The 14,257-nt window shown below is 56.6% G+C and overlaps 1 protein-coding gene and 1 long non-coding RNA gene across 2 annotated transcripts; both read left to right on the forward strand.

Moving 5' to 3' along the window:
- Positions 1-381: 381 nt before the first annotated feature.
- LOC145542232 (uncharacterized) lies at positions 382-4,443 on the forward strand. Its single transcript, XR_014079698.1, has 3 exons — positions 382-518; positions 3,441-3,531; positions 3,991-4,443. It is a non-coding gene; the product is annotated as an uncharacterized LOC145542232 (long non-coding RNA).
- A 5,604-nt stretch (positions 4,444-10,047) lies between these two features.
- On the forward strand, positions 10,048-14,040 carry CAMK2N1 (calcium/calmodulin dependent protein kinase II inhibitor 1). Its single transcript, XM_081580647.1, has 2 exons — positions 10,048-11,150; positions 12,711-14,040. Exons 1-2 carry the CDS (start codon positions 10,985-10,987, stop codon positions 12,779-12,781), a joined length of 237 nt encoding a protein of 78 aa, XP_081436773.1. The 5' UTR covers positions 10,048-10,984; the 3' UTR covers positions 12,782-14,040.
- The last annotated feature ends 217 nt before the right edge of the window (positions 14,041-14,257 follow it).

Below are 14,257 nucleotides of genomic sequence, written 5' to 3' on the forward strand. Positions count from 1 at the left end.
GATGATCATGAAGGGCCTTGGGGATGCTCAGAGGAAGAGCTGTCACGGTTTGCTATCCTTGGTGGGCATTTAGTCGTCCCAGAAGCATCAGCTAAATGTGTATTCTGTGCCTGGGGATTCAGAAATGAATGTGGCGCAGTTTCTGCCCTCAAAGCACTCAGCGTTGTCTTTTAAAGTGGCCTGATTGTTTGAAAATGAATAAGCCCTACAGATGGATGGATGATGGCTGTTGGAGCGTTTTTGGTTCGCAGAATGTTGTAGCTGGGAGGGCCTTTGAGATTGGCCTGGTTAGAGCAGATGCCCTGACGGTTCAAAATACAGCCACCAAGGGTAGGGTATCTTTGCTGAAAGGGAGCCAAGCAGAGAACATCCACCCCACAGAGCCGAGAATGATCTACTGGAAACACCAGTCTGACCCCAGGCCTTCTCTGCTTGAAAAGAAGCGGAGCCTGGAAGGTCCCCAGGCTCCTTGTCACCTCCACGCTCAAGCCCCGGGTCCTCTAAGGCACATGGAGATGGTGAGCCAGCCCCTGGCCATCTCTCCAGGCCTGTCCACATCCGTCTCTCTCTCACTTGTGGCTCCAGCCACACCGAGCCTCTGAGCTTTGTTAAACACGCCTGCCGTTCCTGCCTCCTTGCCTCTGCTATTGCCGAGACTCACCCCTGGCATTCTGGTCCTTTCTTTACCTTGCTAACATCTCCTCACCCTTTAAAACTCAGCTTTAGGTGTTCCCTTCAGAAAACCTCCCCTGACCCTCCCAGCTTAGGTGGAGTTAGGTGCCCCTCCTCTGACATTCCATCATCCAGTCCTCCTATTCTTTCTCTGAGCCATCTTGCCCATGTCTTGGGCAGGAACCGTGTCTTATTTCTGCTCCAGCACGATTTTTTTTTAGGCTGTGACTCTACACTAATTAGAGCTCACATTAGGGCTTGCTCTTTGCTAAGGACCTACAAAGGAATGGACATGATTAATGTCACTTAATCTTCACCGTGAGCTATGTGTTTGTATTATTCTTACTTTAAACAAAAGGAAGTCAAGGCTCAGAAAGGTCAAGTGTCTCACTCAAGCACCCAGGAAAGACAGGATTTAAGCCCAGGCACTTTGACTCCAGAACCCCAACTCTTACTGCTGAATGTACAGGGAATGAATGAGTAAACTGGTGAATAAGATGAGGGATGTGGGCCAATAATCCTGGGCCAATAACTCCTGTGGGCATTGGTTTTTGGACCAGAAGTGAGGGTCATGGCTTGATTGTAAAGAACAAGGGCAGGGGCCTCTCTGAGTGTCTGGAGCTACAATGCATTGTGTAAGAGAACATCACGTACAATGAGCTGCCCAGAGCTTCGAGGGCTCCACACAGGAGAAGTCTGGATGGCATTGCTGCATGGTGCAAATGGTCTGGGCTGGGAGCTGACTTTCTCTCGGGTTCTGTTGCTGTGTGATCTTAATGGAGTGGTGTAACCTCTCTGAGCTTCAGCTGCATCTGTAAAAGGAGCAGGTTGGATTAGAAGCTCTCCAAGTCTCCATCCAGCTTTGCCGTTTGGCCTGTCTGGGACACAGGGAGTGGATGAGCGAGGCTTCAGGGTGGTAGTTTCAAAGCCCTTCTTGGGGCTGCGGTCTGAGACCCGAGGGCCCTCTTCAGCAGAGCTGCCTGCCGTGGCCCTAGGACCACGTTCCCAGAAAGTCGGGGAGATCAGCACATTTTCTCCCTAATTAGAGAGTGATAGCTGATCAATTTTGAATGAGATAAGTTTCCATGTGCAATGTCCTGAATTGCTCCCCAGAGCGCTCATTAGTCATTTCTCTTGCAGCTGCTGCCTTATTGTTTTTCAGATGCCAGCCGAGGGACCTGGCATTTCCCTTCCCCGAGCCTGGGTCACGTGAGGCCGAGCCAAGGACACTGGCACCCGTCCCAGGAGCTGCCCGGGCCTGGGGGAGGGCCCTCTGCTCCTGACCTTTACCCCGTGATCCTGCCAGAGCTGTGGCCTCACCTTCGGTGACTCAAATCCAGATTCCTCTTGGATTGGGCTGTGACCCTGGAGGGCCTCAGCTGAACTCCACGAGCACTTATTAAGCACCTAGTGCACCAGACACCTTGTTATCTTGAACCTGAATGGTCTCCAGGCTGGAAGCAGGGGTTGCACACCAATATAAATGTCCACACGGCCATAACTTCAGGCCTCCCACCCCCTCACGGTCTTCCCTCGTGTTTAAGGTGTTTCACTGGATGGGGCTTCAGTCGTGCTTGCAGTACGTTGGCGCATACTGTGCATTTCTTCCTGCCCTTCCCTGCCCCAGGGCTTGTGATAGGATCCCTCTCTTGCTGTGATTTCTACCATGGCCTCCAGGTGGGGCTGTGCTCCTATGGTTGCGGCTGCCAGAGGCCTTGCCGGCGACACTGAGGTGGTGCTTCCAAAGGGGGATGCAATTTTCTCTTTTCCTGGGGGCTGGAGAACAGGCCTGAGAACAGAGCCTGAGAAGGACCTGGGGCTGCTGACACCAGGCGTAGCTGGGCACAGGCTGGAAAGGGGACAAGCAGGAATGTTCTCTCTAGTTCCTTTCTCTGCCCAACACACCAGGAAGCCGGGTGCAGATGTGAAAATACTGAGAATTCCAGAAAATTCAGGGGGAAAAAAAAAATCCCACATTTCCCTCCCTATAATTTTCCAGGCATTCACATCTTTAAATATACTAACCATGATTTCTTTCAACAAAAAAATAAGACATGCATAATGCATCACACGTTCTTAAAATACCCAGATGACTTCACACTGGTAAAGGATGCTGAAAAAAATTGCATGGCATAGATTTTGATTTTTCTCCCCAGAAGCTTTCTCAGTGGAGAAATCCTGCTTCTCCCAGCCTGGCCTGCTCCTTTGCCGTCCTCTCCTCTGTCCTGTCTTTGCCTTCTGCCCTCTTGCCTAGGTATCAAGTTTCTCTGTCTCCTCTGCAAAGAGACGGAACTGCCAACTACTGTACTTGACAGTCCCGCCTCTTGTCTACCCTGTTGCCTCTTGTCTTTGAGTGTGTGATCGAGTTTCTTCCTCTTCCCGTGGATCTGTCTTCCGCTCTGGGGCTTTTTTAGTCTCTGCTTCTGTTGGATTCCATCTGCTTCTGTGAGTCTGTCTCTCTTCGCATCTTTCTCACCTGCACCCGACACCTCCCCTCCCAGACCTGTCTCTTCTGGATGCCCTGCTCCGCCCCGGGCCTGGCAGGGCAGGGTGGGGAGGGCCTCTGTGCCCAGGTCCTGGCTGCTTCTCAGCTGCTGCCCTTCCTACTACACAAGAAGTTCCTAGGAAGAGAAAGCCCTTCTCTCCACCCTCGCAGGCCCTGGAGGGCTCCAGGCGGTGGGGCTCACTGCGTGGAGCTGTCCCCTGGCCAGCTGTCCCACTAGGTCTCCTCCTAGGGACCCAGTCAGCACCTCACCTGATCCTCACAGTGTCCCCTTGAGGCTTACCTGGTTACCTCCACTGTACTGCTGAGAGGAAATCTGGCTCAGACAGCAAAGTGACCGCTGGGAGGCTGTGCAGGTAAGAAGGGGTGGAGCTGGGGTTGAGCTGCTGATTCCCCCTCCTTTCACTCACTCATCACTGGGTCCAGTGGACAGAGCTCTGAGCTGGTTGTCGGGAGGCCTGGGCTCTCGGTCCTGGCTCTGGTTCCAGTTGGGCAGCTGGCCTTCCTCGTTTGGGGCTGACTCCTTCCCACTGTGCAGTGGGCCAAGATCCCTCTCTGTCCTGCTGACCTTACAGATTGTCATGGACACCAAATGACCTTGCATCCATAGGATGGGGATGTGCTTGAATAACACCGTGTGGGAACCCGAGAGGCCAGAGAAGCACCTATCCCCTTACTGGGAGTCTGGGCTCAGAGGTCCACGATCACACTGTTCTGCCCGGGGCTGAGCCCCCCAGGTCTGACCCTAGGTTTAGGGGAGAGTCAGGGTGAGGGTCCTGGCTTTAAGGTGTAAGGAAGCTCTTCTGTTTTTACAGGATACTGGTGGAGAGAGTCATTTACAGGATCCAGTCCTGTGTTCTTTATCTGGAGGAACTTTGCGGTTCAGAAACCCCCTGGAAATTGCATACACAGTTTTCTGCATCTGGGAAAGAGAATCCATCTCTTTCAGTCGATTCCCAGAGGGGGTCCTCCGTGTGCAAGAGGTTTGGACTGTAACTTATATCCCCTTGGTCTATGGGTGGGGCCAAGTGCGGAGACTGGAAGAGGCTTGTCCCGGGTTGCCTGACCCCCAGGTGTCCTCAGGGAGGCAGTATCACCCAATGTTTGAGAGGCTGGCCCGGACTCGGACCCGCCGCCTCTCCAGGACTGTGTGTGTTGCTTTGGGCTCCTGACTCAACTTCTAGGACCTCAGAGCCCCTAAGGATGATGAGAGAGAGAGAGAGAGAGAGAGAGAGAGAGAGAGAGAGAGGGAGAGAGAGAGAGAGGGAGAGAGAGAGAGAGAGAGAGAGAGAGAGGGAGAGAGAGAGAGAGAGAGAGAGAGAGAGAGAGAGAGAGGGTAATCACAGCCTCCTTCGGTGGTTACTGAGTGTGGATATGTGTTCTTGGGGTGTGGGAAGCTCTTTACAGAGACTGAGCCGTGGTCAGAGGCCTACCTTTTCTGAACTCAGTGGGGTCAGCTCCTCCTTAGTCCCCATTAGCGGTCATGGTTTACTCAGCTCATCCACTGGTGAGGTCAGGGGTTCTTGAGTCAGGAGACTTCAGGCCTCTCTCCAGGCCTCTCAGGAGCCTGGTTAGATATTCAGAGCCCGGGCGCTGAAGCCAGACCACACATGCCAGCCTCCTGAGCCTCCACCGTCTGTCCGCTAGGCTAATGTCATCCCTGGGCTTGTCTGCAGCGCTCAGGGTCATGCAGACACTGCTGTGGCTCTCCTCCTGGCCTGGGCCTGAGCGCGGTAGCTGTTTCCCAGGGTGACATGGAGCCCCAGCGCCTCCCACCTGCTGGTTCTGGGCTGGTCTCTCAGAGGTCCGAGGACCGTCCCCCCATCCTCTGTGTGAGGATGTGCAGTGACTGAGCAGGGGAGGGTGCAGTCAGGACACTGGTGACCCCCCCCCGCCCCCACCATGTCCTGGTGAAACTGGACTCCTCAGCTACCCCAGCTCTCCTCACTGTTTCTGACGTTCTAAAGAGCCCGTGGGACTCTCACTTTGCGGGGTCGTTGGTATAATAAAATCTTTTTAAAAATTGCCCTCTGATCTTCTTATTCTAAAGGAACACAACAGACTTCATCGTTGAAAGAAGACCTCTTATTTTGTGACTGATTGTGTGTGTGTGGCCGGAGGTCCCCTCTGGGTACTGTTCTGAGCTGTGGTGACGTGCAGGGCAGGAGTCCAGTCCCCTCCATGGGCCCCTGCTTCCCCGCCTGTGATGGAGGTGGTGGGACCAGTTGAACTCTAGAGGCGGTTTCATGCAGAACCTTCTAGAACTCTGGGCGCTCTTCGGAGACCCTCTGGGGAGGATGAAGGGCCCAAAGAGTGGGGTCCTGAGCCCCTAGCTCCCCAGCAGCTTTCCCTTTATCTACTTTGATTTACTGAGGTTCCCTGTAAGATTTTATTTGAAGAAAGGATCTCGGTGATAAACAAAGTGAAGAAGCCACTACTCTTTGAGTTTTTGCAGGGAAGGACTGTGGCAAAGTCCTCTGCAGATATTTGCTGAATGAAGGAAAGGTGAGTGAACTCTTTCTGAGTTGTTGCTTGAGACTAGGTCTGAGCCACCCCTAGTTGGCTACCAGGCGTTTTTTCACTCTGTGTTTGTGCACGTGTGTGTGTCTTTGTACACATGCGTGCAGGCGTGGTGGGGGGTGGGCGGCAGAGGCCCTGCCTTTCAAGGTGGGTGGGGGATGGGCGACATGAAGTCCCAGTCACCAAGGTGAGAAGGCTGGAGGCAACGAGGGTTTATTCAGCCTTGGCTCAGACGGGTGGTCCCCTGCCGAGAGGACACGGGGCGTCTCTGGAGGTGACCCGCTGGCCGCTAGGGACCGCCACATCCCGGCCTTCCCTGATGAACCATCGAGGGTCTGAGCCAGCCCTACCGAGGCTTAGCATTCCCAGGGCTCCGACCCACAGGAAACTGGGCTTGAGCTGCCAGGAGAGTCCCCACCCCCAGGGCTGAGGCATCCAGTAGCCTTCCTCTTCTCTAAGTCTCCCATTACTCTCTGATGCTGTGGACCATGCCTTGGCTTCCCCATCTGGGCAGGAGAGAGGGGAAGGGAACCAGGGAGTGAAGGCAGGCAGGACATCTGTTTGATGCTGGGGCCCATCTGGGGCTTGGCTTTCTGTTTTTCTATCCCGTGGACACTAGTCCCAGGCTCAGGGCAGGAAAGGCCTTGCAAATACTCCATGGTTAACATGGAGTATTTGTGCTGAAAAAGCTCACCGAGATGGTCCCTGTCCTCAGTCTGCAGAGCCCCAGGGCTTGGTGAAGGGGCTTTCAGGTGAGGTTTGAGGGGGAAGCCCCCACCTGGCCTCAAGCAAGGTTTTATCTACTTTAGATTTGATGGACCTGGTTGATTTTGCAGCTGAAAAAATAGAAAAAAAGATGTGATTGTCTCCAAGTTTCCCATTTTGTGATTCAGAGTTAGAGGCCTAGAGGAGAGAATCAGCTTCTTCAGTTACAAAAAGAGTCAACAGCTAATAATTATAGCTGCATTTACTGAGGACTTACTGTGTGCCAGACACATGATACATATATAATCTCCTACCCTGGAACAAACCACCAAGTAGGAATGATTATTACCCCGATTTGACAAGTGAGGAAACTGAGGCACCATGAGGTGAGCTAACCACAGAGTTAGGAGATGATGAGCAGGAATTTGAATTCGGCTTGCCCTCACGAAGGCCGCTCCCTTCACCCTAGACTGCTGCACTAGACGTAGGCTTCCTTGATGGGTGGTGTACAAAGGGGTCTCCTCCTACCTTCTTGGTCCACTCCTCTATCTGGACCTGGCATCTTCAACACAGCTCTGAACATCTGGCTCAGAGCCAGCCTCTTGGCTTTGGCGGGTAAGGCAGGGATGGATGAAGACCCAGGGTACATGTCTGCCTCCATGTCTGGGGCTCCAGTATAAAGCAACGGCCCAGGGTTCTCAGCCCCCTTCCTCCCATCTCCACAGGGTGTCTGGCCTGGGGAGGCCAGCCTCTCTGTTTACACAGTTTGGGGAGGGGGCTGGACTGGCCCCTCTCAGGAAGCCTCTTTATGCCTCTAGCACTGAAGGCTGAACAAATGGAGGACTGGGTGAGGCCTTTGAAATGGAGACAGTGGAGGGGGGGCAGGGTAGGGATGGAGGAACATCCTACTGATTCACACTTTCTCTTGCAGAGCTTGTGTGTGCCCTCGGAGGCATCACTTAACCTCCAGGAACCTTATCTGTCAAATGGGCCTGTGTGTCCTGGCCCCGCTACTTCTGAAGGTTAAAGGGAGGCTCTGTGAAGGGAACAGTCATGGAAACACCTTTCTGACTGTAAAGTGCCATGTGCCTGAGAGGGATGCGTGGTTTGGTAAGGGCGAGGGTAACCGAGTTGGGAAGGTGTGATGCTGCCCCCTTTCACCTTATGTGGAACAAGGCAAAGTAAACATGGGGCTTCCCAGGTGGCTCAGTGGTAAAGAACCCACCTGCCAATGCAAGAGATGTGAGTTCGATCCCTGGGTCGGGGAGATCTCCTGGAGAAGGAGATGACAACCCACTCTTGCTTGGGAAATCCCATGGACAGAGAAGCCTGGCAGTCTACAGTCCATGAGGCTGCAAAAAGAGTCACAAGCGAGCAACTGAACAACAGCAACAAGGTAAACATACAGACAGACGGCTTCTCTTTTTGTTCTCACCTGCTGTGCGTGCAGGGATTCACCAGCCCTCTCTGTGCCTTTCCGTGAATCTTCTGAACAGTGGGACTGCGGTAGCTGCTCGGTATGGACACTGCTTTGTTACTTGGCAATAAGGAAGGAGCCGGCGGGTATGAGATGAGCAGGGTGGTCCCAGCCCCGCGAACTGTCACCACTGTGAGGTGTCCCCTATGGGGACCTGGAGTAGTGGATTTTCTTAGCTCCGTCACTATAGCCTGTGACCTTGGCAAGTCACTCATACTCTTTCTGCAAACAGTTAAACAGGGATGTACTGTCTCCTCTTTCTGTCTCAAAAGGTGTTTATTTTGAGAAGCAAGGTCAATAACGGATGTGAGGATGCTTTAGTGGGGGTGGGGGAGGAAGAGAATGCCTGATACAAGACTAGGAGCTTCTTTTAACCATCATCCTACTTCTTATGCTTTTGTTTTCTCTTCCAGTGCTTGGCCTGGTGCAAACCTCAGAGCAGACGCTCAGTAAAGCCTTAATGAATGGAGACAGGCGGCTTGTGGAGCGAAGCAAAGCAGGCCAGAGACCTGCTGCTTCTTCCACTGACAAGCTGGGAAATTTGGAGCGAGTTCCTGACCCTCTCTGGGCTTCCGTTTCCCGGTCTGTAAATGAGGAGACTGGACTGGGTCCTCTCTACGGATCCTTCCGGCTCTGGGGGCTCTGAAGTGGGAATGAATGAAGTGCTACTGTTCCTTCGCGTTAAGTCATCTCTCAAGTGTTTGGTGCACATTCATGCCCGGCCTGGCACTGGAAGCCTGATGTCACCTTGTTTTCCTAACGGTCCTGTGAGGCACACAGGCAGCTAGTGAGCCACATGCCCCATTTTATAGCTGAGATCATGGAAGTTCAGAGAGGGGATGTGACGTGCCCAGAGTGACCCCGCGAGCCAATGGCAGGACGGGGATTCAAACTCAGGCCTGAATCCAAAGGCCATGCCTATTCCATCTACATTCCGGGTTCTCAGCCCCCTTCCTCCCATCTCCCCAGGGTGTCTGGCCTGGGGAGGCCAGCCTCTCTTTTCACACAGTTTGGGGAGGGGCCTGGACTGACCCCTCTCAGGAAGCCCCTTTATGCCTCTAGCACTAAAACCACCCAGAGTTCTAGATTTAAGGGGCAAGTGAAACTGAGGATGCTCTTCTGCTATTGGTGGGACTCCTCGCAGGGCAGCTGGTTGAGCCAGCTGACACTCATCAGGGGACCAAGATGTGTTCCCCTGCCCTGCCCTCATCGCGCTTGGTGACCTTGGCATGGACGCCCCTTTCGGTGGTCAGGCTGGCTCTGCTGCTAAAGGCGTCTCCGGGGGGAGAGCAGGTGCTGTTGACTCTGAGTGAGGATAACGAGCTCTCTTCACGCACCTTGCCCCCCTCGGAGTTACCATCTGCTCTGCAGGCGCGCCTCCCAGGCCTCTGGGGGCTGTCCCCCTCCCCCAGCCCGGCTCCTAGCCGGGATCCAGAGCCCGCTCCTCGCTCCTCGGTCCTGAAGCCGCCGTCTCTCCCCAGGGCTTGTGGCTGTTGCTGGAAGGGAGGTCCCCGAGGGCAGAGGGCTGGAGGCCCGGGACGTCCCTAGCGGAGGCAGCCGACGCCAAGGCCGGGCATCCCGGGCGAGCCCAGCGTAATGAGGCGCTCCCCTCTCCTCGGGGAGGCGGGGCCGCCCCCGCCTCCGCCTCCACCCCGAGGCCCCGCGGCGGCCCCAGTCCAGAGCCCCGGCGGGGAGCGGTGCCTTCCAGGGCGAGTGCGAGGCCCAAGGGGCCGGGCCCGAGAGTCTAAAGTGGGCGTGCGGTGATGGGGCCGGGGGGCTCCCCGGTTGCTGCCGGCGGGGAAGATGGGTCCACAGGTTGCCGGGTGCCCTCTGACTTCTGGCCCCGCCTCTGGCCTCCAGGGAGACCGGCATCCATCTGTCCTTCCCCGTGTGCGCGTCGTGGGTCCCCCCTACCCCGCTCCCGGAACCCCCCACTGCACCCCTCCCCGGCCCCCCTCGGGAGGCAGAGCCGGGGGGCTGGTCCCGCGCGCAGCCGCCGCGCACCGGCTCGGGACCGGGTAAACACCCACAGGAGAGGGTGCGGTGGGGGCGGCGGGCGGGGAGGAAGCGCCCGGAGGCCGCCGGGCCGGGGCGGGGCTCACCGGGGGCCCCCTCGGCTCGGGCAGGACGCGGGTGCCGGGGGCGGGGGCAGGAAGCTAGCCGCGGCCCCGTGACGTCGCCCGGCTTCCAGGGATCGCTCCCCGAGGCCCGGGTCCGCTCCTCCCCGCGCTCCCCCCGGGCCTCGCCTCCGCGCCGCGGCCGGCATTTGTCGCTCGCGGGCTGGCTCCAGGTCCCAGCCGCCTCCTGCTCCCTCTTCCTCTCCTTCCCCTTCTCTCCCTCGCGATCCCCTTCCCCTCTCCCGTCGCCCCCCGGCCTCTCCGATCCTGAGCTGGACGTTTCCTCTGCCCCTGCTTCGCCGCCTCTCTCTTTCCTTCCTCTCCCTGTCTCTTTCGGTCAATCCCCCTGCCTCCCATTCTCTCTCCGTCTCCGCTTCTCCGCGCGTCTCCCTCCGGGTTTCTCGCTCCCCCCTCCCTCCGGGCATCCTCTCCGCCCCCCGCCCCCCGCCCCCTGGCCCTCCCCCCTTGCTCGCTCCCCTCCTCCTCCGCCCCTCGCAGCCCCGCCGCTCGCAGCTTCCCAGTCAGCCTCCCCGAACCGGCGCCGCCGCCGCCTCAGAACCGGCCCGCCCGGCTCCCCGGGGTGCGCCCTCTCCGGCCCCGCGTCCTCGGGGCTCGCCGGCACAGCCTCCCCTCTCCGCCTCCGGCTCTCGGCCCCGCCCGGCCCGGCCCCAGCCCCGCGCCGGAGCGCGCCGAGGATGTGAGTCCCGCTCGCCTCTCCCGGAGAAGCAGTCCCCGGCGCGCCGAGCCGGAGCGCAGCGCAGCGCAGCCGCGGGCGCTGGCGGGGTCGCTCGGGCCGGCCGCGCGCTCCCGATCCAGCGGCGCCCCCACCCCACCACCACCCCGCCGCCCCGGGCCTCTCGCCGGCGCCGCCGCCGCAGCTCGCGGGCCGTCCCCGGCCGGCCGGCCCCGGCCCCAGCGCCGCTGACCCTGTCCGCCGCGGGCGGGGACGCGGGCGGAGGAGGTGCCGCCGCGGAGCCCCCGGACGCGACCATGTCGGAGGTGCTGCCCTACAGCGACGAGAAGCTGAGCCCCTACGGCGACGGCGGCGACGTGGGCCAGGTCTTCTCCTGCCGCCTGCAGGACACCAACAACTTCTTCGGCGCCGGGCAGAACAAGCGGCCGCCCAAGCTGGGCCAAATCGGTCGAAGCAAGCGGGGTGAGTTCGCGTCCCCCTCCCCGATACCCGTTTCTCGGGCACCCTGGTGCCGGTTCGCTAGGGTCTCCGGGACCCGGGGGACCGTTCCGACCCACTAAAATCTCGTCGCGCAGAATTGCGGGGAGTGGGGGGTGGGGGATCCCGCACTGCGGGTTCAGCTCCGGCTGGCCTTGGGAACCCCTCCCCCTCAGCCCGATCCTCGTTTGGGGTCACCCAGGGGGCGTGGCGGCCACTCGCTGCCGCAGGGGGCCGAAAGGTTTTCCCAGATCCCTCCTGACCGTGCCAAAGTTTGCTTTCTGATTTCTATCTTTTGCCCCCTTTTGCGCAATCTAATTGCAGCTGCACTCCATCTACAACCCGGGTGTGTGTGTGTGTGTGTGTTGGGGGGAGGGGGTCTTAGGGCTCCCCAAGGGACGGCATGGGGACTGCGGGGGTAGGGCCGGTTCCTGCGGGGAAGGCGAGGAGCTTTCGGATCGCAGGGGCTTTTCATTGTTACTTGGCAGGGGGAGGGGGTTTGCGGAGCCGGGGTGCTCGGCGCGGGAGCTGGAAAAGCCCGGGAGAGACGGGAACTCGGCGAGGCTCCAAGAGGAGCTCCAGAGGCGCGGGGACCAAGAGGGAGACCGATAGCCGCCGGGAGAGACGGAGGCGCAGAGACAGGGAGGGAAGCCGCGGGGGGAGGCAGGGGGAGGCTGGGATGAGCAGAGACCTAGACAAAGCTCGGGAGAGAGCGAGCCGGAGCCAGGGAGACCGCGAGCCTGGGACTCGAGTCTAGGGGGGACGCAGGAGCCGCTGAAACAATGAGGGCGACCGACACCCCGGACACAGAGAGGCCCGGAGACCTCGACAGGTGACCGTCGCGCTGGGAGATGACGGAGAGACCGAGGATGGGCAGGCTAGGCAGAGATGGAGAGAGAGGCGGAGGACGCTGCTGGAGGCGGGCGAGCCCCCCAGGCCGCAGCAAAGAGAGGCTCCGACCTCCGGAGCGGCGAGTGCGGAGAGGCCAAGTCCGCCCGCAGGCAGCGCGGAGGGGCGGGGGGGTGGGGTGGGGGGGACCTGGCCCCAGCGAGGCCTGAACCCCTCGACGGGCTGCATGCTGTGTGGCCAGCCCCCTGATGTCCCCGCTGGCTCGCGCATCTCTGAACGCCCCCCCCCCCGCCTTGGCTGCCCCCGCGCTGCGCTTGGGGCACCCGGGAAGGGTCCCAGACCCCTCTCGGACCCCGGAGCCTTCTTGCGAAAGAGATGTGCCCTCCAGGATGAGAGGCGGAGGGGTGAGAGCCAGGCCGGTGCGCGCCCGGGCTGTAGGCAGTGCTGAGGGTTTTGTGCCGTTTCGGCTTCCTGGTCTCAGAACGGTGCTAGGACGCAGCCTCGGGGTGGAGGTGGGTCAGAGGAAAGCCGCAGAGGGACCCCTGGCCAAGATGAGGAGGATGGGACCGTGTCGGCGGGCGTGGAGCCCCCCTACCTCTCTTTCCCTCCGTCTCTGCCCGTCGGAGACCCCCCCGACCCCCCGGTAGGCCCAGATAAGAGCGCTCACTTCTGCTTTTCTCCCCCTTTTTTTTGCAGTTGTTATTGAAGATGATAGGATTGATGACGTGCTGAAAAATATGACAGACAAGGCACCTCCTGGTGTCTAACTCCCCCAAAGACAATGAGTTAAGGGAGAGAATAAGAGTGAGACCGGCGGTTAACAGTTATTGGCAAAAAGAGCATGAAAAGAGAAAGCACTTTGAAATTGATTACTAGCTTGCTACCCGCGAGGAAATCAACAACCTGTATCCGTGTCAGGCCGGGAGACAGATGAGGCGTGAAAAGGAGAAGGCTCTGGGCTCCTTTGCAAAAATAAAAATGAAAAAAAATTTTTAAAAATTAAAGAAATCACTATATACACACATGTAAAGAAATAAAAAGAAGTCTCAGTTGCAGCTATTTGTCAAAGTTAATATCCATTTCTTTTTATATACAGTGAATATTGCGCAATTATAGATCTGGATTTTGAACCACTTAAATAATGAAGCAACACCGGGTGTTTTGAGGTGTTGGCATTCTTCGCTGATTTGGCTGTTCCCAATGTTTACATTATTTAATCTTGCAAAAATGATTCTGTGCACTTGGATGTGAAATGCTGTCCAGTTATATTTTTTTTATGTTGTTATCTTTGGATGTACAAAACAAATCAGAAAATGATCTCTATAGATATTCCATCCTATTTTGGTAATCTTTTGAAGTTATCAAGAGTGTGTTTAAAACAAGAAGAGAACTTTTCTAAGGAATCATGCATAGAAGGAATCCTTGCTTTATTTTAAAATGAATTGTAAAGCTTGTGTTTCTTTGTTGCTACAAGCTATTTGCCCAAGTTAATGCAAACGAACACATTTTATATGTCAGGAAAAAAAAAACCACATAAAAAAAGCAAAGAAAAAAAATGCTTGAGCTTTTTCTAACCTCTCCCTGCAATCTGTTGTGTGAGCAGCCTGTTTTTTTCTCTAATATTGTGTCAGTTTATTCTCTTTAATGGACTGTAAAAAAAAATGTAATCACAAGAGTGCCAAATATCTTGAAATGCCAAAAGGCATTTTGGTTTCTTTTCTTTTCCCTGTGCTCTGAGTCCACGTAAAGGAATGCTTGGAGTGTCTTTTTCTGTTATTTATAGGGGTTCTCTTAAGGCACACCAGCTGCCTGTTTTGCATGGTTTTTGCAAAAATGCCTCTTGCGTGAGGAAATCTTCTACCATTTTTTGTTGTTGTTGTTGTTGCAACTTTGGACCTCAAGAGGTTTCTTCCTTACCCTACCCTGTTGTCCCCTCTTTTCTTAATTCAATATTCTGTATGTTGCACCTTTAACCAGCACACAGGGCTATTTCTCCGATGTACAATAAAAGAACTGTTCCTGTGTCTCACTGCTCTCTTTTCTCAGCTTTGGTTGGGAGGGAAAGGGGGACTTGCTTTTTGTCTCTGCTGGCTGGAGACAGGGAGGAGGGGACAGTAGCTTTGGTTGGAGAGGCTAAAAGGCGGTGTGGAGGCCACTGTGGGTTGGGCTCAGATGATAGAAAAGACAAGCTGGATTGGCAAGGCCATTCCCGAAGGGCAAGTGCATCCAATTTGGATTTGCAT

The sequence above is a fragment of the Giraffa tippelskirchi genome, chromosome 3, assembly GCF_054371585.1.
Source record: "Giraffa tippelskirchi isolate mGirTip1 chromosome 3, T2T-mGirTip1v1.2.pri, whole genome shotgun sequence".
In the NCBI taxonomy this organism is placed as follows: domain Eukaryota; kingdom Metazoa; phylum Chordata; class Mammalia; order Artiodactyla; family Giraffidae; genus Giraffa; species Giraffa tippelskirchi.

What these genes read in the sequence shown, in the direction of transcription:
- CAMK2N1 (XM_081580647.1), top strand. Translation starts at nt 10,985, where the DNA reads ATGTCGGAGGTGCTGCCCTACAGCGACGAGAAGCTGAGCCCCTACGGC. An exon ending in AATCGGTCGAAGCAAGCGGG is followed by an intron (nt 11,151 to 12,710) that starts GTGAGTTCGCGT and finishes TTTTTTTTGCAG; the next exon opens with TTGTTATTGAAGATGATAGG.